Here is a 22173-nt window from a genome sequence, read left to right as displayed (position 1 = left end):
TAGGAGGTGGAGAACAGTGTGTGTTCCCCTAGGAGGAGGAGAACAGTGTGTGTGTGTTCCCCTAGGAGGAGGAGAACAGTGTGTGTGTTCCCATAGGAGGAGGAGAACAGTGTGTGTGTTCCCCTAGGAGGTGGAGAACAGTGTGTGTTCCCCTAGGAGGAGGTGAACAGTGTGTGTGTGTTCCCCTAGGAGGAGGAGAACAGTGTGTGTGTGTTCCCATAGGAGGAGGAGAACAGTGTGTGTGTGTTCCCATAGGAGGAGGAGAACAGTGTGTGTGTTCCCATAGGAGGAGGAGAACAGTGTGTGTTCCCATAGGAGGAGGAGAACAGTGTGTGTTCCCATAGGAGGAGGAGAACAGTGTGTGTTCCCATAGGAGGAGGAGAACAGTGTGTGTGTGTTCCCATAGGAGGAGGAGAACAGTGTGTGTTCCCATAGGAGGAGGAGAACAGTGTGTGTGTGTTCCCCTAGGAGGAGGAGAACAGTGTGTGTGTGTTCCCCTAGGAGGAGGTGAACAGTGTGTGTGTGTTCCCCTAGGAGGAGGTGAACAGTGTGTGTGTGTTCCCATAGGAGGAGGAGAACAGTGTGTGTGTGTGTTCCCATAGGAGGAGGAGAACAGTGTGTGTGTGTTCACCTAGGAGGAGGAGAACAGTGTGTGTGTGTTCCCATAGGAGGAGGAGAACAGTGTGTGTGTGTGTTCCCATAGGAGGAGGAGAACAGTGTGTGTGTGTTCACCTAGGAGGAGGAGAACAGTGTGTGTGTGTTCCCATAGGAGGAGGAGAACAGTGTGTGTGTGTTCCCCTAGGAGGAGGAGAACAGTGTGTGTGTTCCCATAGGAGGAGGAGAACAGTGTGTGTTCCCCTAGGAGGAGGAGAACAGTGTGTGTGTGTTCCCCTAGGAGGAGGAGAACAGTGTGTGTGTTCCCATAGGAGGAGGAGAACAGTGTGTGTTCCCATAGGAGGAGGTGAACAGTGTGTGTGTGTTCCCCTAGGAGGAGGAGAACAGTGTGTGTGTCCCATAGGAGGAGGAGAACAGTGTGTGTGTGTTCCCATAGGAGGAGGTGAACAGTGTGTGTGTGTTCCCATAGGAGGAGGTGAACAGTGTGTGTGTGTTCCCATAGGAGGAGGAGAACAGTGTGTGTTCCCCTAGGAGGAGGAGAACAGTGTGTGTGTGTTCCCCTAGGAGGAGGAGAACAGTGTGTGTGTGTTCCCATAGGAGGAGGTGAACAGTGTGTGTGTGTTCCCATAGGAGGAGAACAGTGTGTGTGTGTGTTCCCATAGGAGGAGAACAGTGTGTGTGTTCCCATAGGAGGAGGTGAACAGTGTGTGTGTGTGTTCCCATAGGAGGAGGTGAACAGTGTGTGTGTGTGTTCCCATAGGAGGAGGTGAACAGTGTGTGTGTGTTCCCATAGGAGGAGGTGAACAGTGTGTGTGTGTTCCCATAGGAGGAGGAGAACAGTGTGTGTGTGTTCCCATAGGAGGAGGTGAACAGTGTGTGTGTGTTCCCATAGGAGGAGGAGAACAGTGTGTGTGTGTTCCCATAGGAGGAGGTGAACAGTGTGTGTGTTCCCATAGGAGGAGGAGAACAGTGTGTGTTGTTCCCTAGGAGGAGGAGAACAGTGTGTGTTCCCCATAGGAGGAGGGGAACAGTGTGTGTGTTCCCATAGGAGGAGGAGAACAGTGTGTGTGTGTTCCCATAGGAGGAGGAGAACAGTGTGTGTTCCCCTAGGAGGAGGGGAACAGTGTGTGTGTGTTCCCATAGGAGGAGGAGAACAGTGTGTGTGTGTTCCCATAGGAGGAGGAGAACAGTGTGTGTGTTCCCATAGGAGGAGGAGAACAGTGTGTGTTCCCCTAGGAGGAGGAGAACAGTGTGTGTGTGTTCCCATAGGAGGAGGTGAACAGTGTGTGTGTTTTCCCATAGGAGGAGGAGAACAGTGTGTGTGTGTTCCCATAGGAGGAGGTGAACAGTGTGTGTGTGTTCCCATAGGAGGAGGTGAACAGTGTGTGTGTGTTCCCATAGGAGGAGGAGAACAGTGTGTGTGTGTGTGTTCCCATAGGAGGAGGAGAACAGTGTGTGTTCCCATAGGAGGAGGAGAACAGTGTGTGTGTTCCCATAGGAGGAGGTGAACAGTGTGTGTGTTCCCATAGGAGGAGGTGAACAGTGTGTGTGTTCCCATAGGAGGAGGAGAACAGTGTGTGTGTTCCCATGGAGGAGGAGAACAGTGTGTGTTCCCCTAGGAGGAGGTGAACAGTGTGTGTGTGTTCCCATAGGAGGAGGAGAACAGTGTGTGTTCCCATAGGAGGAGGAGAACAGTGTGTGTGTGTGTTCCCATAGGAGGAGGAGAACAGTGTGTGTTCCCATAGGAGGAGGTGAACAGTGTGTGTGTGTTCCCATAGGAGGAGGAGAACAGTGTGTGTGTGTTCCCATAGGAGGAGAACAGTGTGTGTGTGTTCCCATAGGAGGAGAACAGTGTGTGTGTGTTCCCATAGGAGGAGGAGAACAGTGTGTGTGTGTGTTCCCATAGGAGGAGGTGAACAGTGTGTGTGTGTGTTGTTCCCATAGGAGGAGGTGAACAGTGTGTGTGTGTGTGTGTTCCCATAGGAGGAGGAGAACAGTGTGTGTGTTCCCATAGGAGGAGGAGAACAGTGTGTGTGTTCCCATAGGAGGAGGAGAACAGTGTGTGTGTTCCCATAGGAGGAGGAGAACAGTGTGTGTGTGTTCCCATAGGAGGAGGAGAACAGTGTGTGTGTGTTCCCATAGGAGGAGGAGAACAGTGTGTGTGTGTGTTCCCATAGGAGGAGGTGAACAGTGTGTGTGTGTTCCCATAGGAGGAGAACAGTGTGTGTGTGTTCCCATAGGAGGAGGTGAACAGTGTGTGTGTGTTCCCATAGGAGGAGGAGAACAGTGTGTGTTCCCATAGGAGGAGGAGAACAGTGTGTGTGTGTGTTCCCATAGGAGGAGGAGAACAGTGTGTGTGTGTTCACCTAGGAGGAGGAGAACAGTGTGTGTGTGTTCCCATAGGAGGAGGAGAACAGTGTGTGTGTGTTCCCCTAGGAGGAGGAGAACAGTGTGTGTGTTCCCATAGGAGGAGGAGAACAGTGTGTGTTCCCCTAGGAGGAGGAGAACAGTGTGTGTGTGTTCCCCTAGGAGGAGGAGAACAGTGTGTGTGTTCCCATAGGAGGAGGAGAACAGTGTGTGTTCCCATAGGAGGAGGTGAACAGTGTGTGTGTGTTCCCCTAGGAGGAGGAGAACAGTGTGTGTGTGTTCCCATAGGAGGAGGAGAACAGTGTGTGTGTGTTCCCATAGGAGGAGGTGAACAGTGTGTGTGTGTTCCCATAGGAGGAGGTGAACAGTGTGTGTGTGTTCCCATAGGAGGAGGAGAACAGTGTGTGTTCCCCTAGGAGGAGGAGAACAGTGTGTGTGTGTTCCCCTAGGAGGAGGAGAACAGTGTGTGTGTGTTCCCATAGGAGGAGGTGAACAGTGTGTGTGTGTTCCCATAGGAGGAGGTGAACAGTGTGTGTGTGTGTTCCCATAGGAGGAGAACAGTGTGTGTGTGTTCCCATAGGAGGAGGTGAACAGTGTGTGTGTGTGTTCCCATAGGAGGAGGTGAACAGTGTGTGTGTGTGTTCCCATAGGAGGAGGTGAACAGTGTGTGTGTGTTCCCATAGGAGGAGGTGAACAGTGTGTGTGTGTTCCCATAGGAGGAGAACAGTGTGTGTGTGTTCCCATAGGAGGAGGAGAACAGTGTGTGTGTGTTCCCATAGGAGGAGGTGAACAGTGTGTGTGTGTGTTCCCATAGGAGGAGGAGAACAGTGTGTGTGTGTTCCCATAGGAGGAGGTGAACAGTGTGTGTGTGTTCCCATAGGAGGAGGAGAACAGTGTGTGTGTGTTCCCCTAGGAGGAGGAGAACAGTGTGTGTTCCCCTAGGAGGAGGGGAACAGTGTGTGTGTGTTCCCATAGGAGGAGGAGAACAGTGTGTGTGTGTTCCCATAGGAGGAGGAGAACAGTGTGTGTTCCCCTAGGAGGAGGGGAACAGTGTGTGTGTGTTCCCATAGGAGGAGGAGAACAGTGTGTGTGTGTTCCCATAGGAGGAGGAGAACAGTGTGTGTGTGTTCCCATAGGAGGAGGAGAACAGTGTGTGTGTGTTCCCATAGGAGGAGGAGAACAGTGTGTGTGTGTTCCCCTAGGAGGAGGAGAACAGTGTGTGTGTGTTCCCATAGAGGAGGTGAACAGTGTGTGTGTGTTCCCATAGGGAGGAGGAGAACAGTGTGTGTGTGTTCCCATAGGAGGAGGTGAACAGTGTGTGTGTGTTCCCATAGGAGGAGGTGAACAGTGTGTGTGTGTTCCCATAGGAGGAGGAGAACAGTGTGTGTGTGTGTGTTCCCATAGGAGGAGGAGAACAGTGTGTGTTCCCATAGGAGGAGGAGAACAGTGTGTGTGTTCCCATAGGAGGAGGTGAACAGTGTGTGTGTTCCCATAGGAGGAGGTGAACAGTGTGTGTGTTCCCATAGGAGGAGGAGAACAGTGTGTGTGTTCCCATAGGAGGAGGAGAACAGTGTGTGTTCCCCTAGGAGGAGGGGAACAGTGTGTGTGTGTTCCCATAGGAGGAGGAGAACAGTGTGTGTGTTCCCATAGGAGGAGGAGAACAGTGTGTGTGTTCCCATAGGAGGAGGAGAACAGTGTGTGTTCCCATAGGAGGAGGTGAACAGTGTGTGTGTGTTCCCATAGGAGGAGGAGAACAGTGTGTGTGTGTTCCCATAGGAGGAGGAGAACAGTGTGTGTGTGTTCCCATAGGAGGAGAACAGTGTGTGTGTGTTCCCATAGGAGGAGGAGAACAGTGTGTGTGTGTGTTCCCATAGGAGGAGGTGAACAGTGTGTGTGTGTGTGTTCCCATAGGAGGAGGTGAACAGTGTGTGTGTGTGTGTGTTCCCATAGGAGGAGGAGAACAGTGTGTGTGTTCCCATAGGAGGAGGAGAACAGTGTGTGTGTGTGTTCCCATAGGAGGAGGAGAACAGTGTGTGTGTGTCCCATAGGAGGAGGAGAACAGTGTGTGTGTTCCCATAGGAGGAGGAGAACAGTGTGTGTGTGTTCCCATAGGAGGAGGAGAACAGTGTGTGTGTGTTCCCATAGGAGGAGGAAACAGTGTGTGTGTGTTCCCATAGGAGGAGAACAGTGAACAGTGTGTGTGTGTGTTCCCATAGGAGGAGGAGAACAGTGTGTGTGTTCCCATAGAGGAGGAGAACAGTGTGTGTGTGTGTTCCCATAGGAGGAGGAGAACAGTGTGTGTGTGTGTGTGTGTGTGTTACAGGCAGAACCCTTTTGGGTTCCATGTAAACCCTTTTCCACAGAGGGTTCTTCCTGGAACCCAAAATAGTTCTACCTGAACCAACAAAGGGTTCTCCTAAAGGGACAGCCAAAGAACCCTTTGGAACCCTTTCTTCTAAGAGTGCACACACACACACACACACACTCAATACACACACACACACACACACACACAGGCACACACACACACAGGCACACACACACAGGCACACACACACAGGCACACACACACAGGCACACACACAGGCAGTGACCTGAGGAAGAGCTCTATGTGAACCACAGCAGGAGCCATCTTTTCCACCACGTCAGCTATGAAGTTGAACTTGTATCTGGGGCTGTTGGGATGGCCAGGAGCAGAACCTATACTGGCAACAAGAACCCATCCTGTTAACACAGAAACAACACCTCTACACTCTACAACACCTCGGTCACACTCACAACTAGCACAACCTTGTAGTAACAGGGTTTAGAATGGAATATTGTTAGATGTTGAAATGGAATGTTTGAGTAAGGTGTAGAATGTTTGAATTAGAATGTTTCAAAATGGAATGCTAGAGTTAGATTTAGACTGGTGGGATCGGAATGGAGGAGGAAGGGAAGGGCTGAGGAGGAGAGAGAAGAGGTGGGGGAGGAGGAGGAGGAGAGAAGAGGTGGGGGGAGGAGGAGGAGGAGAGAAGAGGTGGGGGAGGAGGAGGAGGAGAGAAGAGGTGGGGGAGGAGGAGGAGAGAAGAGGTGGGGAGGAGGAGGAGGAGGAGAGAAGAGGTGGGGGAGGAGGAGGAGGAGGAGAGAAGAGGTGGGGGGAGGAGGAGGAACAGTAGGAGAGAAGAGGTGGGGAGGAGGAGGAACAGTAGGAGAGAAGAGGTGGGGGAGGAGGAGGAACAGTAGGAGAGAAGAGGAGGGGGAGGAGGAGGAACAGTAGGAGAGAAGAGGAGGGGAGGAGGAGGAACAGTAGGAGAGAAGAGGAGGAGGAGGAGGAGGGAAGAGGTGGGGAGGAGGAGGAGGAGGAGAGAAGAGGTGGGGGAGGAGGAGGAGGAGGAGAGAAGAGGTGGGGGAGGAGGAGGAGGAGGAGGAGAGAAGAGGTGGGGGAGGAGGAGGAACAGTAGGAGAGAAGAGGAGGGGGAGGAGGAGGAACAGTAGGAGAGAAGAGGAGGAGGAGGAGGAGGGAAGAGGAGAAGGAGAGAAGGAGGAGAGAAGAGGAGAAAAGCGGAGGGGGAGTAGGAGGGAGAGAAGAGGAGAAAAGCGGAGGGGGAGTAGGAGGAACAGTAGGAGAGAAGAGGAGGAAGAAGAGAAGAGGAGGAGGAGGAAGAGGAACAGTAGGAGAGAAGAGGAGGAAGAAGAGAAGAGGAGGAGGAGGAAGAGGAACAGTAGGAGAGAAGAGGAGGAGTAGAGAGTGAATATTGTTGTTGTTGTTGTAGTAACTCTGCATACAAAGGAAAAGAGAAGAGGAGGAGGAGGAGGAAGAGGAAGACGAACAGTAGGAGAGAAGAGGAAGAATAGAGAGTGAATATTGTTGTTGTTGTAGTCACTCTGCATACAAAGGAAAATAGACGAGGAAGAAGAGGAGGAGGAGGAGAAAGAGGAACAGTAGGAGAGAAGAGGAGGAGGAGGAAGAGGAACAGTAGGAGAGAAGAGGAGGAGGAGGAAGAGGAACAGTAGGAGAGAAGGAGGAGGAGGAAGAGGAACAGTAGGAGAGAAGAGGAGGAGGAGGAAGAGGAACAGTAGGAGAGAAGAGGAGGAGGAGGAAGAGGAACAGTAGGAGAGAAGAGGAGGAGGAGGAAGAGGAACAGTAGGAGAGAAGAGGAGGAGTAGAGAGTGAATATTGTTGTTGTTGTAGTCACTGCATACAAAGGAAAAGAGACGAGGAAGAAGAGGAGGAGGAGGAGAAAGAGGAACAGTAGGAGAGAAGAGGAGGAGGAGGAGGAGGAAGAGGAACAGTAGGAGAGAAGAGGAGGAGGAGGAAGAGGAACAGTAGGAGAGAAGAGGAGGAGTAGAGAGTGAATATTGTTGTTGTTGTTGTAGTCACTCTGCATACAAAGGAAATGAGATGAGGAAGAAGAGGAGGAGGAGGAGAAAGAGGAACAGTAGGAGAGAAGAGGAGGAAGAGGAACAGTAGGAGAGAAGAGGAGGAGGAGGAAGAGGAAGAGGAACAGTAGGAGAGAAGAGGAGGAGTAGAGTGAATATTGTTGTTGTTGTAGTCACTCTGCATACAAAGGAGGAAGAAGAGGAGGAAGAGGAACAGTAGGAGAGAAGAGGAGGAGGAGGAAGAGGAAGGGGAACAGTAGGAGAGAAGAGGAGGAGTAGAGTGAATATTGTTGTTGTTGTAGTCACTCTGCATACAAAGGAGGAAGAAGAGGAGGAAGAGGAACAGTAGGAGAGAAGAGGAGGAGGAGGAAGAGGAACAGTAGGAGAGAAGAGGAGGAAGAGGAAGAGGAACAGTAGGAGAGAAGAGGAGGAGTAGAGAGTGAATATTGTTGTTGTTGTAGTCACTCTGCATACAAAGGAAAAGAGATGAGGAAGAAGAGGAGGAAGAGGAAGAGGAACAGTAGGAGAGAAGAGGAGGAGGAGGAAGAGGAACAGTAGGAGAGAAGAGGAGGAGGAGGAGGAGGAAGAGGAACAGTAGGAGAGAAGAGGAGGAGGAGGAAGAGGCACAGTAGGAGAGAAGAGGAGGAGGAGGAGGAAGAGGAACAGTAGGAGAGAAGAGGAGGAGGAGGAAGAGGAACAGTAGGAGAGAAGAGGAGGAGGAGGAAGAGGAACAGTAGGAGACAAGAGGAGGAGGAGGAAGAGGAACAGGGAGAGAAGAGGAGGAGGAGGAGGAGAGGAGGAGGAGGAGGAGGAGGAGGAAGAGAACAGTAGGAGAGAAGAGGAAGAATAGAGAGTGAATATTGTTGTTGTTGTAGTCACTCTGCATACAAAGGAAAAGAGATGAGGAAGAAGAGGAGGAAGAGGAAGAGGAACAGTAGGAGAGAAGAGGAGGAGGAGGAAGAGGAAGAGGAACAGTAGGAGAGAAGAGGAGGAGGAGGAAGAGGAACAGTAGGAGAGAAGAGGAGGAGGAGGAAGAGGAACAGTAGGAGAGAAGAGGAGGAGGAGGAAGAGGAACAGTAGGAGAGAAGAGGAGGAGGAGGAGGAAGAAGAGGAGGAGGAGGAGGAGGAGGAGGAAGAGGAACAGTAGGAGAGAAGAGGAAGAATAGAGAGTGAATATTGTTGTTGTTGTAGTCACTCTGCATACAAAGGAAAAGAGATGAGGAAGAAGAGGAGGAAGAGGAAGAGGAACAGTAGGAGAGAAGAGGAGGAGGAGGAAGAGGAACAGTAGGAGAGAAGAGGAGGAGTAGAGAGTGAATATTGTTGTTGTTGTAGTCACTCTGCATACAAAGGAAATGAGTGAAAGGTGATTCACTGCCATGGCATTTCTCTCCTAACAGAAACCACAGAAGAAGTGGCTCAGCAGAACCGTTGGAACCCATTATTCACAGCCCTCCTCATTAGAACCTTACTTCTACATTCCATGGTGGAATACGGAACACAATATTACCACATGCTCTGATAAGTCATCTCAAAATAGGTCTCTATAAAAGGCAATCTCATAAGCAAATAGCCTACAACTTCAGAAAACCAATGTTGAACATTCAAAACTCAGCTCTGGTAATGACTGTAGGGCTGTGATAGGCTATACTTGATTAGGCTAACAAACAACAGTTCTGATTGGGCCAGAATCCATAGGAGAAATAAATGACATGGGAAGATTGGGTTTTAATAGGGCAAAAACAATACGCCTAATTTATTGTTATAGTCCTTTAACTGAGGGTTAATTTATTGATATAGTCCTTTAACTGAGGGTTAATTTATTGTTATAGTCCTTTAACTGAAGGTTAATTTATTGTTATAGTCCTTTAACTGAAGGTTAATTTATTGTTATAGTCCTTTAACTGAAGGTTAATTTATTGTTATAGTCCTTTAACTGAAGGTTAATTTATTGTTATAGTCCTTTAACTGAAGGTTAATTTATTGTTATAGTCCTTTAACTGAAGGTTAATTTATTGTTATAGTCCTTTAACTGAAGGTTAATTTATTGTTATAGTCCTTTAACTGAAGGTTAATTTATTGTTATAGTCCTATAACTGAAGGTTAATTTATTGTTATAGTCCTTTAACTGAAGGTTAATTTATTGTTATACTCCTTTAACTGAAGGTTAATTTATTGTTATAGTCCTTTAACTGAAGGTTAATTTATTGTTATAGTCCTTTAACTGAAGGTTAATTTATTGTTATAGTCCTTTAACTGAAGGTTAATTTATTGTTATAGTCCTTTAACTGAAGGTTAATTTATTGTTATAGTCCTTTAACTGAAGGTTAATTTATTGTTATAGTCCTTTAACTGAAGGTTAATTTATTGTTATAGTCCTATAACTGTAGACTAGTTTATTGTTATAGTATAACTGTAGACTAGTTTATTGTTATAGTATAACTGTAGACTAGTTTATTGTTATAGTCCTATAACTGTAGACTAGTTTATTGTTATAGTATAACTGTAGACTAGTTTATTGTTATAGTCCTATAACTGTAGACTAGTTTATTGTTATAGTCCTATAACTGTAGACTAGTTTATTGTTATAGTCCTATAACTGTAGACTAGTTTATTGTTATAGTATAACTGTAGACTAGTTTATTGTTATAGTATAACTGTAGACTAGTTTATTGTTATAGTATAACTGTAGACTAGTTTATTGTTATAGTATAACTGTAGACTAGTTTATTGTTATAGTCCTATAACTGTAGACTAGTTTATTGTTATAGTCCTATAACTGTAGACTAGTTTATTGTTATAGTCCTTTAACTGTAGAGTTTATTGTTATAGTCCTATAACTGTAGACTAGTTTATTGTTATAGTATAACTTATTTATTGTTATAGTCCTATAACTGTAGACTAGTTTATTGTTATAGTCCTATAACTGTAGACTAGTTTATTGTTATAGTCCTATAACTGTAGACTAGTTTATTGTTATAGTATAACTGTAGACTAGTTTATTGTTATAGTCCTATAACTGTAGACTAGTTTATTGTTATAGTATAACTGTAGACTAGTTTATTGTTATAGTATAACTGTAGACTAGTTTATTGTTATAGTCCTATAACTGTAGACTAGTTTATTGTTATAGTCCTATAACTGTAGACTAGTTTATTGTTATAGTCCTATAACTGTAGACTAGTTTATTGTTATAGTATAACTGTAGACTAGTTTATTGTTATAGTCCTATAACTGTAGACTAGTTTATTGTTATAGTCCTTTAACTGTAGACTAGTTTATTGTTATAGTATAACTGTAGACTAGTTTATTGTTATAGTCCTATAACTGTAGACTAGTTTATTGTTATAGTCCTATAACTGTAGACTAGTTTATTGTTATAGTATAACTGTAGACTAGTTTATTGTTATAGTCCTATAACTGTAGACTAGTTTATTGTTATAGTATAACTGTAGACTAGTTTATTGTTATAGTCCTATAACTGTAGACTAGTTTATTGTTATAGTCCTATAACTGTAGACTAGTTTATTGTTATAGTATAACTGTAGACTAGTTTATTGTTATAGTATAACTGTAGACTAGTTTATTGTTATAGTCCTATAACTGTAGACTAGTTTATTGTTATAGTCCTATAACTGTAGACTAGTTTATTGTTATAGTCCTATAACTGTAGACTAGTTTATTGTTATAGTATAACTGTAGACTAGTTTATTGTTATAGTCCTATAACTGTAGACTAGTTTATTGTTATAGTCCTATAACTGTAGACTAGTTTATTGTTATAGTCCTATAACTGTAGACTAGTTTATTGTTATAGTCCTATAACTGTAGACTAGTTTATTGTTATAGTATAACTGTAGACTAGTTTATTGTTAATAGTCCTATAACTGTGGACTAGTTTATTGTTATAGTATAACTGTAGACTAGTTTATTGTTATAGTCCTATAACTGTAGACTAGTTTATTGTTATAGTCCTGTAACAGTAGACTAGTTTATTGTTATAGTCCTATAACAGTAGACTAGTTTATTGTTATAGTCCTATAACTGTAGACTAGTTTATTGTTATAGTATAACTGTAGACTAGTTTATTGTTATAGTATAACTGTAGACTAGTTTATTGTTATAGTCCTATAACTGTAGACTAGTTTATTGTTATAGTATAACTGTAGACTAGTTTATTGTTATAGTCCTATAACTGTAGACTAGTTTATTGTTATAGTATAACTGTAGACTAGTTTATTGTTATAGTCCTATAACTGTAGACTAGTTTATTGTTATAGTCCTATAACTGTAGACTAGTTTATTGTTATAGTATAACTGTAGACTAGTTTATTGTTATAGTCCTATAACTGTAGACTAGTTTATTGTTATAGTATAACTGTAGACTAGTTTATTGTTATAGTCCTATAACTGTAGACTAGTTTATTGTTATAGTCCTATAACTGTAGACTAGTTTATTGTTATAGTCCTATAACTGTAGACTAGTTTATTGTTATAGTCCTATAACTGTAGACTAGTTTATTGTTATAGTCCTATAACTGTAGACTAGTTTATTGTTATAGTCCTATAACAGTAGACTAGTTTATTGTTATAGTATAACTGTAGACTAGTTTATTGTTATAGTCCTTAGACTAGTTTATTGTTATAGTCCTATAACTGTAGACTAGTTTATTGTTATAGTACTGTAGACTAGTTTATTGTTATAGTCCTATAACTGTAGACTAGTTTATTGTTATAGTATAACTGTAGACTAGTTTATTGTTATAGTCCTTAACTGTAGACTTTTATTGTTATAGTCCTATAACTGTAGACTAGTTTATTGTTATAGTCCTATAACTGTAGACTAGTTTATTGTTATAGTATAACTGTAGACTAGTTTATTGTTATAGTCCTATAACTGTAGACTAGTTTATTGTTATAGTCCTATAACTGTAGACTAGTTTATTGTTATAGTCCTATAACTGTAGACTAGTTTATTGTTATAGTATAACTGTAGACTAGTTTATTGTTATAGTCCTATAACTGTAGACTAGTTTATTGTTATAGTATAACTGTAGACTAGTTTATTGTTATAGTCCTATAACTGTAGACTAGTTTATTGTTATAGTCCTATAACTGTAGACTAGTTTATTGTTATAGTATAACTGTAGACTAGTTTATTGTTATAGTCCTATAACTGTAGACTAGTTTATTGTTATAGTCCTATAACTGTGGACTAGTTTATTGTTATAGTATAACTGTAGACTAGTTTATTGTTATAGTCCTATAACTGTAGACTAGTTTATTGTTATAGTCCTATAACTGTAGACTAGTTTATTGTTATAGTATAACTGTAGACTAGTTTATTGTTATAGTCCTTTAACTGTAGACTAGTTTATTGTTATAGTATAACTGTAGACTAGTTTATTGTTATAGTCCTATAACTGTAGACTAGTTTATTGTTATAGTATAACTGTAGACTAGTTTATTGTTATAGTCCTTTAACTGTAGACTAGTTTATTGTTATAGTATAACTGTAGACTAGTTTATTGTTATAGTATAACTGTAGACTAGTTTATTGTTATAGTCCTATAACTGTAGACTAGTTTATTGTTATAGTCCTATAACTGTAGACTAGTTTATTGTTATAGTCCTATAACTGTAGACTAGTTTATTGTTATAGTCCTTTAACTGTAGACTAGTTTATTGTTATAGTATAACTGTAGACTAGTTTATTGTTATAGTCCTTTAACTGTAGACTAGTTTATTGTTATAGTATAACTGTAGACTAGTTTATTGTTATAGTCCTATAACTGTAGACTAGTTTATTGTTATAGTCCTATAACTGTAGACTAGTTTATTGTTATAGTCCTATAACTGTAGACTAGTTTATTGTTATAGTCCTATAACTGTAGACTAGTTTATTGTTATAGTCCTATAACTGTAGACTAGTTTATTGTTATAGTATAACTGTAGACTAGTTTATTGTTATAGTCCTTTAACTGTAGACTAGTTTATTGTTATAGTCCTATAACTGTAGACTAGTTTATTGTTATAGTATAACTGTAGACTAGTTTATTGTTATAGTATAACTGTAGACTAGTTTATTGTTATAGTCCTATAACTGTAGACTAGTTTATTGTTATAGTCCTATAACTGTAGACTAGTTTATTGTTATAGTATAACTGTAGACTAGTTTATTGTTATAGTATAACTGTAGACTAGTTTATTGTTATAGTCCTTTAACTGAAGGTTAATTTATTGTTATAGTCCTTTAACTGAAGGTTAATTTATTGTTATAGTCCTTTAACTGAAGGTTAATTTATTGTTATAGTCCTTTAACTGAAGGTTAATTTATTGTTATAGTCCTTTAACTGAAGGTTAATTTATTGTTATAGTCCTTTAACTGAAGGTTAATTTATTGTTATAGTCCTATAACTGTAGACTAGTTTATTGTTATAGTATAACTGTAGACTAGTTTATTGTTATAGTCCTATAACTGTAGACTAGTTTATTGTTATAGTATAACTGTAGACTAGTTTATTGTTATAGTCCTATAACTGTAGACTAGTTTATTGTTATAGTATAACTGTAGACTAGTTTATTGTTATAGTATAACTGTAGACTAGTTTATTGTTATAGTCCTTTAACTGTAGACTAGTTTATTGTTATAGTCCTATAACTCTAGACTAGTTTATTGTTATAGTATAACTGTAGACTAGTTTATTGTTATAGTATAACTGTAGACTAGTTTATTGTTATAGTATAACTGTAGACTAGTTTATTGTTATAGTCCTATAACTGTAGACTAGTTTATTGTTATAGTCCTTTAACTGTAGACTAGTTTATTGTTATAGTCCTATAACTGTAGACTAGTTTATTGTTATAGTCCTATAACTGTAGACTAGTTTATTGTTATAGTATAACTGTAGACTAGTTTATTGTTATAGTCCTATAACTGTAGACTAGTTTATTGTTATAGTCCTATAACTGTAGACTAGTTTATTGTTATAGTATAACTGTAGACTAGTTTATTGTTATAGTATAACTGTAGACTATTTATTGTTATAGTCCTATAACTGTAGACTAGTTTATTGTTATAGTCCTATAACTGTAGACTAGTTTATTGTTATAGTCCTATAACTGTAGACTAGTTTATTGTTATAGTCCTATAACTGTAGACTAGTTTATTGTTATAGTCCTATAACTGTAGACTAGTTTATTGTTATAGTATAACTGTAGACTAGTTTATTGTTATAGTCCTATAACTGTAGACTAGTTTATTGTTATAGTCCTATAACTGTAGACTAGTTTATTGTTATAGTCCTATAACTGTAGACTAGTTTATTGTTATAGTCCTATAACTGTTTATTGTTATAGTATAACTAGACTTTTATTGTTATAGTCCTATAACTGTAGACTAGTTTATTGTTATAGTATAACTGTAGACTAGTTTATTGTTATAGTCCTATAACTGTAGACTAGTTTATTGTTATAGTATAACTGTAGACTAGTTTATTGTTATAGTCCTGTAACAGTAGACTAGTTTATTGTTATAGTCCTATAACAGTAGACTAGTTTATTGTTATAGTCCTATAACTGTAGACTAGTTTATTGTTATAGTATAACTGTAGACTAGTTTATTGTTATAGTATAACTGTAGACTAGTTTATTGTTATAGTATAACTGTAGACTAGTTTATTGTTATAGTATAACTGTAGACTAGTTTATTGTTATAGTCCTATAACTGTAGACTAGTTTATTGTTATAGTCCTATAACTGTAGACTAGTTTATTGTTATAGTCCTATAACTGTAGACTAGTTTATTGTTATAGTCCTATAACTGTAGACTAGTTTATTGTTATAGTCCTATAACTGTAGACTAGTTTATTGTTATAGTATCACTGTAGACTAGTTTATTGTTATAGTATAACTGTAGACTAGTTTATTGTTATAGTCCTATAACTGTAGACTAGTTTATTGTTATAGTATAACTGTAGACTAGTTTATTGTTATAGTATCACTGTAGACTAGTTTATTGTTATAGTATCACTGTAGACTAGTTTATTGTTATAGTCCTATAACTGTAGACTAGTTTATTGTTATAGTATAACTGTAGACTAGTTTATTGTTATAGTCCTGTAACAGTAGACTAGTTTATTGTTATAGTCCTATAACTGTAGACTAGTTTATTGTTATAGTATAACTGTAGACTAGTTTATTGTTATAGTATAACTGTAGACTAGTTTATTGTTATAGTATAACTGTAGACTAGTTTATTGTTATAGTCCTATAACTGTAGACTAGTTTATTGTTATAGTCCTATAACTGTAGACTAGTTTATTGTTATAGTATAACTGTAGACTTTTATTGTTATAGTCCTATAACTGTAGACTAGTTTATTGTTATAGTATAACTGTAGACTAGTTTATTGTTATAGTCCTATAACTGTAGACTAGTTTATTGTTATAGTCCTATAACTGTAGACTAGTTTATTGTTATAGTATAACTGTAGACTAGTTTATTGTTATAGTCCTATAACTGTAGACTAGTTTATTGTTATAGTATAACTGTAGACTAGTTTATTGTTATAGTATCACTGTAGACTAGTTTATTGTTATAGTCCTATAACTGTAGACTAGTTTATTGTTATAGTATAACTGTAGACTAGTTTATTGTTATAGTCCTATAACTGTAGACTAGTTTATTGTTATAGTCCTATAACTGTAGACTAGTTTATTGTTATAGTCCTATAACTGTAGACTAGTTTATTGTTATAGTATAACTGTAGACTAGTTTATTGTTATAGTATCACTGTAGACTAGTTTATTGTTATAGTCCTTTAACTGTAGACTAGTTTATTGTTATAGTCCTATAACTGTAGACTAGTTTATTGTTATAGTATAACTGTAGACTAGTTTATTGTTATAGTATAACTGTAGACTTTTATTGTTATAGTCCTTTAACTGTTAGTAGTATTTATTGTTATAGTATAACTGTAGACTAGTTTATTGTTATAGTCCTATAACTGGGATAACTAGTTTATTGTATTAGTTCTTTAACTTTATGCTAATTCATTGTATTAGTTCTTTAACTTTAGGCCAATTTATTGTTATAACTTATTGGAAGAAGTTTTGACCCACTAAGACTCAAACACCAAGACACCAAACTGAGCAATCGGGGGAGAAGGGCCTTGGCCAGGGAGATGACCAAGAACCCGATGGTCACTCTGACAGAGCTCCAGAGTTCCTCTGTGGAGATGGGAGAACCTTCCAGAAGGACAACCATCTCTGCAGCACTCCACCAACCAGTTCTTTATGGTAAAGTGGCCAGACAGAAGCCACTCCTCAGTAAAAGGCACATGACAGCCCACCTGGAGTTTGTCAAAAGGCACCTAAGGGACTCTCAGACCATGAGAAACAAGATTCTCTGGTCTGATGAAACCAAGCGTCAGGTCTGGAGGACACCTGGCACCATAACTACAGTGAAGCATGGTGGTGGCAGCATCATGATTTAGGGATCTTTTTCAGCAAAAGGACTGAGAGACTAATCAGGATCGAGGGAAAGATGAACAGAGCAAAGTACAGAGAGATCTTTGATGAAAACCGGCTCCAGAGCACTCAGGACCTCAGACTGGGGCAAAGGTTCACCTTCCAACAGGACAACGACTCTAAGCACACATCCAAGACAATGCAGGAGTGGCTTCGACACAAGTTTCCTAATGTCCTTGACATCAGCCAGAGCCCGATGGAACATCTCTGGAGAGAACTGAAAATAGCTGTGCAGTGACGCTCCCCATCCAACCTGACAGATCTTGAATGATCTGCAGAGAAGAATGGGAGAAACTCCCCAAATACAGGTGTGCCAAGCTTGTAGTGTCATACCCAAGAAGACTCGAGGCTGTAATCGCTGCCAAAGGTTCTTCAACAAAGTACTGAGTAAAGGGTCTGAATACTTACGTAAATGTAATAAACTCAGCAAAAAAAACGTCCCTTTTTCAGGACCCTTTCAAAGAAAGTTAGTAAAAATCCAAATAACTTCACAGATCTTCATTATAAACACTGCTTGTTCAAAAACCATAAACAATTAATGAACATGCACCTGTGGAACGGTCGTTAAGACACTAACAGCTTACAGACGGAAGGCAATTAAGGTCACAGTTATGAAAACTTAGGACACTAAAGAGGCCTTTCTACTGAATCTAAAAAACACCAAAAGAAAGATGCCCAGGGTCCCTGCTCATCTTCGTGAACGTGCCTTAGGTATGCTGAAAGGAGGCATGATGACTGCAGATGTGGCCAGGGAAAAATAAATTGCATGTCTGTACTGTGAGACGCCTAAGACAGCGGTCCACGGAGACAGGATGGACAGCTGATCGTCTTCGCAGTGGCAAACCACGTGTAACAACACCTGCACAGGATCGGTACATCCGAACATCACACCTGCGGGACAGGTACAGGATGGCAACAACTGCCCAAGTTACACCAGAAATGCACAATCCCTCCAGCAGTGCTCAGATTGTCCGCAATAGGCTGAGAGAGGCTGGACTGAGGGCTTGTAGGCCTGTTGTAAGGCAGGTCCTCACCAGACATCACCAGCAACAACGTCGCCTACATCACCACCACCACCGTACCAAACAGCACTGGCAAAAAGTGCTCTTCCCTGACGAGTCGCGCGGTTTTGTCTCACTAAGGGTGATGGTCGGCTTCGCGTTGATCATCAAAGGAATGATTTGGAGGTGGAGGGTCCGTGGTCTGGGGCGATTTGCATTTGAGCTTGTCATTGCCCTCATGTGGTACCATCTTCCCTGCAGGGTCATCCTGACATGACCCTCCATCATGACAATGCCACCGGCCATACTGCTCGTTCTGTGCTTGAATGTCAGTGTTCTGCCATGGCCAGCAAAGAGCCCGGATCTCAATCCCATTGAGCACGTCTGGGACCTGTTGGATCGGAAGGTGAGGGCTAGGGCCACTCCCCCCAGAAATGTCCAGGAACTTGCAGGTGCCTTGGTGGAAGAGTGGGGTAACAGCAAGAACAACAAATCTGGTGCAGTCCATGAGGAGGAGATGCACTGCAGTACTTAATGCAGCTGGTGGCCACACCATCTGGTGCAGTCCACGAGGAGGAGATGCACTGCAGTACTTAATGCAGCTGGTGGCCACACCATCTGGTGCAGTCCATGAGGAGGAGCACTGCAGTACTTAATGCAGCTGGTGGCCACACCATCTGGTGCAGTCCATGAGGAGGAGCACTGCAGTACTTAATGCAGCTGGTGGCCACACCATCTGGTGCAGTCCATGAGGAGGAGCACTGCAGTACTTAATGCAGCTGGTGGCCACCAGATATTGACTGTTACTTTTGATTTTGAATCCCCCCCTTTGTTCAGGGGCACATTATTCTATTTCTGTTAGTCACATGTCTGTGGAACTTGTTCAGTTTATGTCTCAGTTGTTGAATCTTGTTATGTCCATACAAATATTTACACATGTTAAGTTTACTGAAAATAAACGCAGGTGACAATGAGAGGAAGTTACTTTTCTTTGCCGAGTTTATTAGTTTGCAAAAATGTCTAATTTTTAAAATGTCTGTTTTTGCTTTGTTATTATATGGTATTGTGTGTAGAGTTTAATCCATTTTAGAATAAGGCTGTAACGTAACAAAATGTGTAAAAAGTAAAGGTGTCTGAATACCTTCCCAATGCACTGTATATGCTAGCTCTGGCCCAGGGCTTTACATATGCACAGGGCCTTCTTCAAATACAGCTTAGAGCTGCCATGGTACTCATAAAATAAAACGCAACTCAGGCCGCACGTAACGCCCTGGGTGAGAGCTAGACTATAGGCTAACTGCTAGGCCTTACCTGATGGACAGGGTCCCTTGTGTGCCTGGGTGATGGCCTCCCTTTCCTTCTGAAGAGCTTTCCGGCTGGCAGCCTTCATCCGACACACGTTCCCGTACGTCTTCCCGTCGCTACCACACACCTTATACACCATCTTACACTGACACAGCCTCGGTTTGGAGCTCCGCTTCCCCGGCCGGCCTTTGTTAGGAGCGTTAGGGGACCTACACTCTAAGCCTTCCCCACACGGCAGGTCGTTTCTCCGGCCACAGAGTTCATCCTCGCCCCGGGAACACACCAGGCAACAGTTGCACCGGTCTGGGACATACCCGCTGGGGCAGGTCGGACTAGGACACGCGCTCACGTCGCACTGGGAGGAACACTTTTTGGAGCTGGACTCGGCGCCGGCTCCGGACCCGGTGAGCTTGTGCGCGAAAAATACCGTCGCAGCGAATAAGAACACCCGCATCTCGAGAATGCGGTAATAAAAAGAGAGGGGAACAAAAAGCCTGACAGAAAGAGAGATTCTCGGTAAATGCTGAAACGGAGTTGAGGAGGATTACAGGCACTCCATTGGATAGTTAGACAGTTGTCTCTTCAACAAGCTTGTGGTAAAGTCTCTTTTCGCGCTAAACAATTTTTATCACTTGGATATTCTGTTCTTAAAGACTCCACAAATGTATTCTATGTATTATAATCTTTATACTTCAAAATAAAAAATAAAAAAAAGTAATACAATGTTATAGAAACAAATAGGACTACTGTCTGCGTTGCGTAATGAGGAGTGGAAGAGAGCACATCCAAGACCGACAGAGCGACTGATTCACATACCTGGACGCTGTAACAGACGGATCATGATGAATCTCTCTCCCCCCCCCCCCTAGAACTCAATGTGGACACTGGAGGCTGCCCCGCCATGGAAAACCCCCCTCCCGCACACAAACCTGTACGGGCACTGTGTGTCTGGCACACAAACAGGCTGCCAGAGATCTGGACAAAGGTTATAACTGAGCCGTGCGCCATCTAGTGGAGAATTAAGATAACTGTTACAGTTCTCTCTTTTCTTTCTTTCTTTCTCCCTTTCTTTTCGGTCGGTTCTTTATCCCTTTTCTCTAACATGTCCTGTCCATCTTCATGATTTTGAGGCTACTAAAAAGGTGAAACAAACAACTGAAATAGGGGCTTTTGTAGGTAAAGTGATGTAGACTGAAACAGGGCCTACAGTAGGTGGAGTAATGTTGATGTAGACTGAAACAGGGCCTACAGTAGGTGGAGTAATGTAGACTGAAACAGGGCCTACAGTAGGTGGAGTGATGTAGACTGAAACAGGGCATACAGTAGGTGGAGTAATGTTGATGTAGACTGAAACAGGGCCTACAGTAGGTGGAGTGGTGTAGACTGAAACAGGGCCTACAGTAGGTGGAGTAATGTAGACAAACAGGGCCTACAGTAGGTGGAGTGGTGTAGACTGAAACAGGGCCTACAGTAGGTGGAGTAATGTAGACTGAAACAGGGCCTACAGTAGGTGCAGCAATGTAGACTGAAACAGGGCCTACAGTAGGTGCAGCAATGTAGACTGAAACAGGGCCTAGAGTAGGTGGAGTAATGTTGACGTAGACTGAAACAGGGCCTACAGTAGGTGCAGCAATGTAGACTGAAACAGGGCCTACAGTAGGTGGAGTAATGTTGACGTAGACTGAAACAGGGCCTACGGTAGGTGGAGTAATGTAGACTGAAACAGGGCCTACGGTAGGTGGAGTAATGTAGACTGAAACAGGGCCTACAGTAGGTGCAGCAATGTAGACTGAAACAGGGCCTACAGTAGGTGGAGTAATGTTGACGTAGACTGAAACAGGGCCTACAGTAGGTGCAGCAATGTAGACTGAAACAGGGCCTACAGTAGGTGGAGTAATGTTGACGTAGACTGAAACAGGGCCTACGGTAGGTGGAGTAATGTAGACTGAAACGGGGCCTACGGTAGGTGGAGTAATGTAGACTGAAACGGGGCCTACGGTAGGTGGAGTAATGTAGACTGAAACGGGGCCTACGGTAGGTGGAGTGGTGTAGACTGAAACGGGGCCTACGGTAGGTGGAGTGATGTAGACTGAAACAGGGCCTACGGTAGGTGGAGTGATGTAGACTGAAACAGGGCCTACGGTAGGTGGAGTGATGTAGACTGAAACAGGGCCTACGGTAGGTGGAGTGATGTAGACTGAAACAGGGCCTACGGTAGGTGGAGTGATGTAGACTGAAACAGGGCCTACGGTAGGTGGAGTGATGTAGACTGAAACAGGGCCTACGGTAGGTGGAGTGATGTAGACTGAAACAGGGCCTACGGTAGGTGGAGTGATGTAGACTGAAACAGGGCCTACGGTAGGTGGAGTGATGTAGACTGAAACGCCTCTACACTCTAACCACTAGGCTACCTACCTCCTCTAACCACTAGGCTGGAGTCCTCTAACCACTAGGCTACCTAAACCACTAGGCTACCTACCTCCTCTAACCACTAGGCTACCTACCTCCTCTAACCACTAGGCTACCTACCTCCTCTAACCACTAGGCTACCTACCTCCTCTAACCACTAGGCTACCTACCTCCTCTAACCACTCTACATACCTCCTCTAACCACTAGGCTACCTACCTCCTCTAACCACTAGGCTACCTACCTCCTCTAACCACTAGGCTACCTACCTCCTCTAACCACTAGGCTACCTACCTCCTCTAACCACTAGGCTACCTACCTCCTCTAACCACTAGGCTACCTACCTCCTCTAACCACTAGGCTACCTACCTCCTCTAACCACTAGGCTACCTACCTCCTCTAACCACTAGGCTACCTACCTCCTCTAACCACTAGGCTACCTACCTCCTCTAACCACTAGGCTACCTACCTCCTCTAACCACTAGGCTACCTACCTCCTCTAACCACTAGGCTACCTACCTCCTCTAACCACTAGGCTACCTACCTCCTCTAACCACTAGGCTACCTACCTCCTCTAACCACTAGGCTAC

General features: G+C 42.3%; 1 protein-coding gene across 1 annotated transcript in view; it reads right to left on the bottom strand.

The window, feature by feature from the left end:
- The window catches only part of LOC115121681 (serine protease HTRA3-like), a 30155-nt gene extending 10193 nt beyond the window's left edge, over positions 1-19962 (bottom strand). Inside the window, exons 1-2 of the mRNA XM_065015237.1 lie at positions 19183-19962; positions 5577-5682 (exon numbers count right to left, since the gene is read on the bottom strand). Of these exons, the coding sequence (XP_064871309.1) occupies positions 5577-5682; positions 19183-19630 (554 nt within the window). The 5' untranslated portion in view covers positions 19631-19962. The remainder of the gene's footprint in view (positions 1-5576; positions 5683-19182) is intronic.
- Positions 19963-22173: the final 2211 nt, after the last annotated feature.

Source organism: Oncorhynchus nerka, unplaced genomic scaffold (genome assembly GCF_034236695.1).
Source record: "Oncorhynchus nerka isolate Pitt River unplaced genomic scaffold, Oner_Uvic_2.0 unplaced_scaffold_1585, whole genome shotgun sequence".
In the NCBI taxonomy this organism is placed as follows: Eukaryota; Metazoa; Chordata; class Actinopteri; order Salmoniformes; family Salmonidae; genus Oncorhynchus; species Oncorhynchus nerka.
The sequence above is the reverse complement of the archived record's forward strand: the minus strand, read 5'-3'. Positions and strand labels throughout refer to the sequence as shown.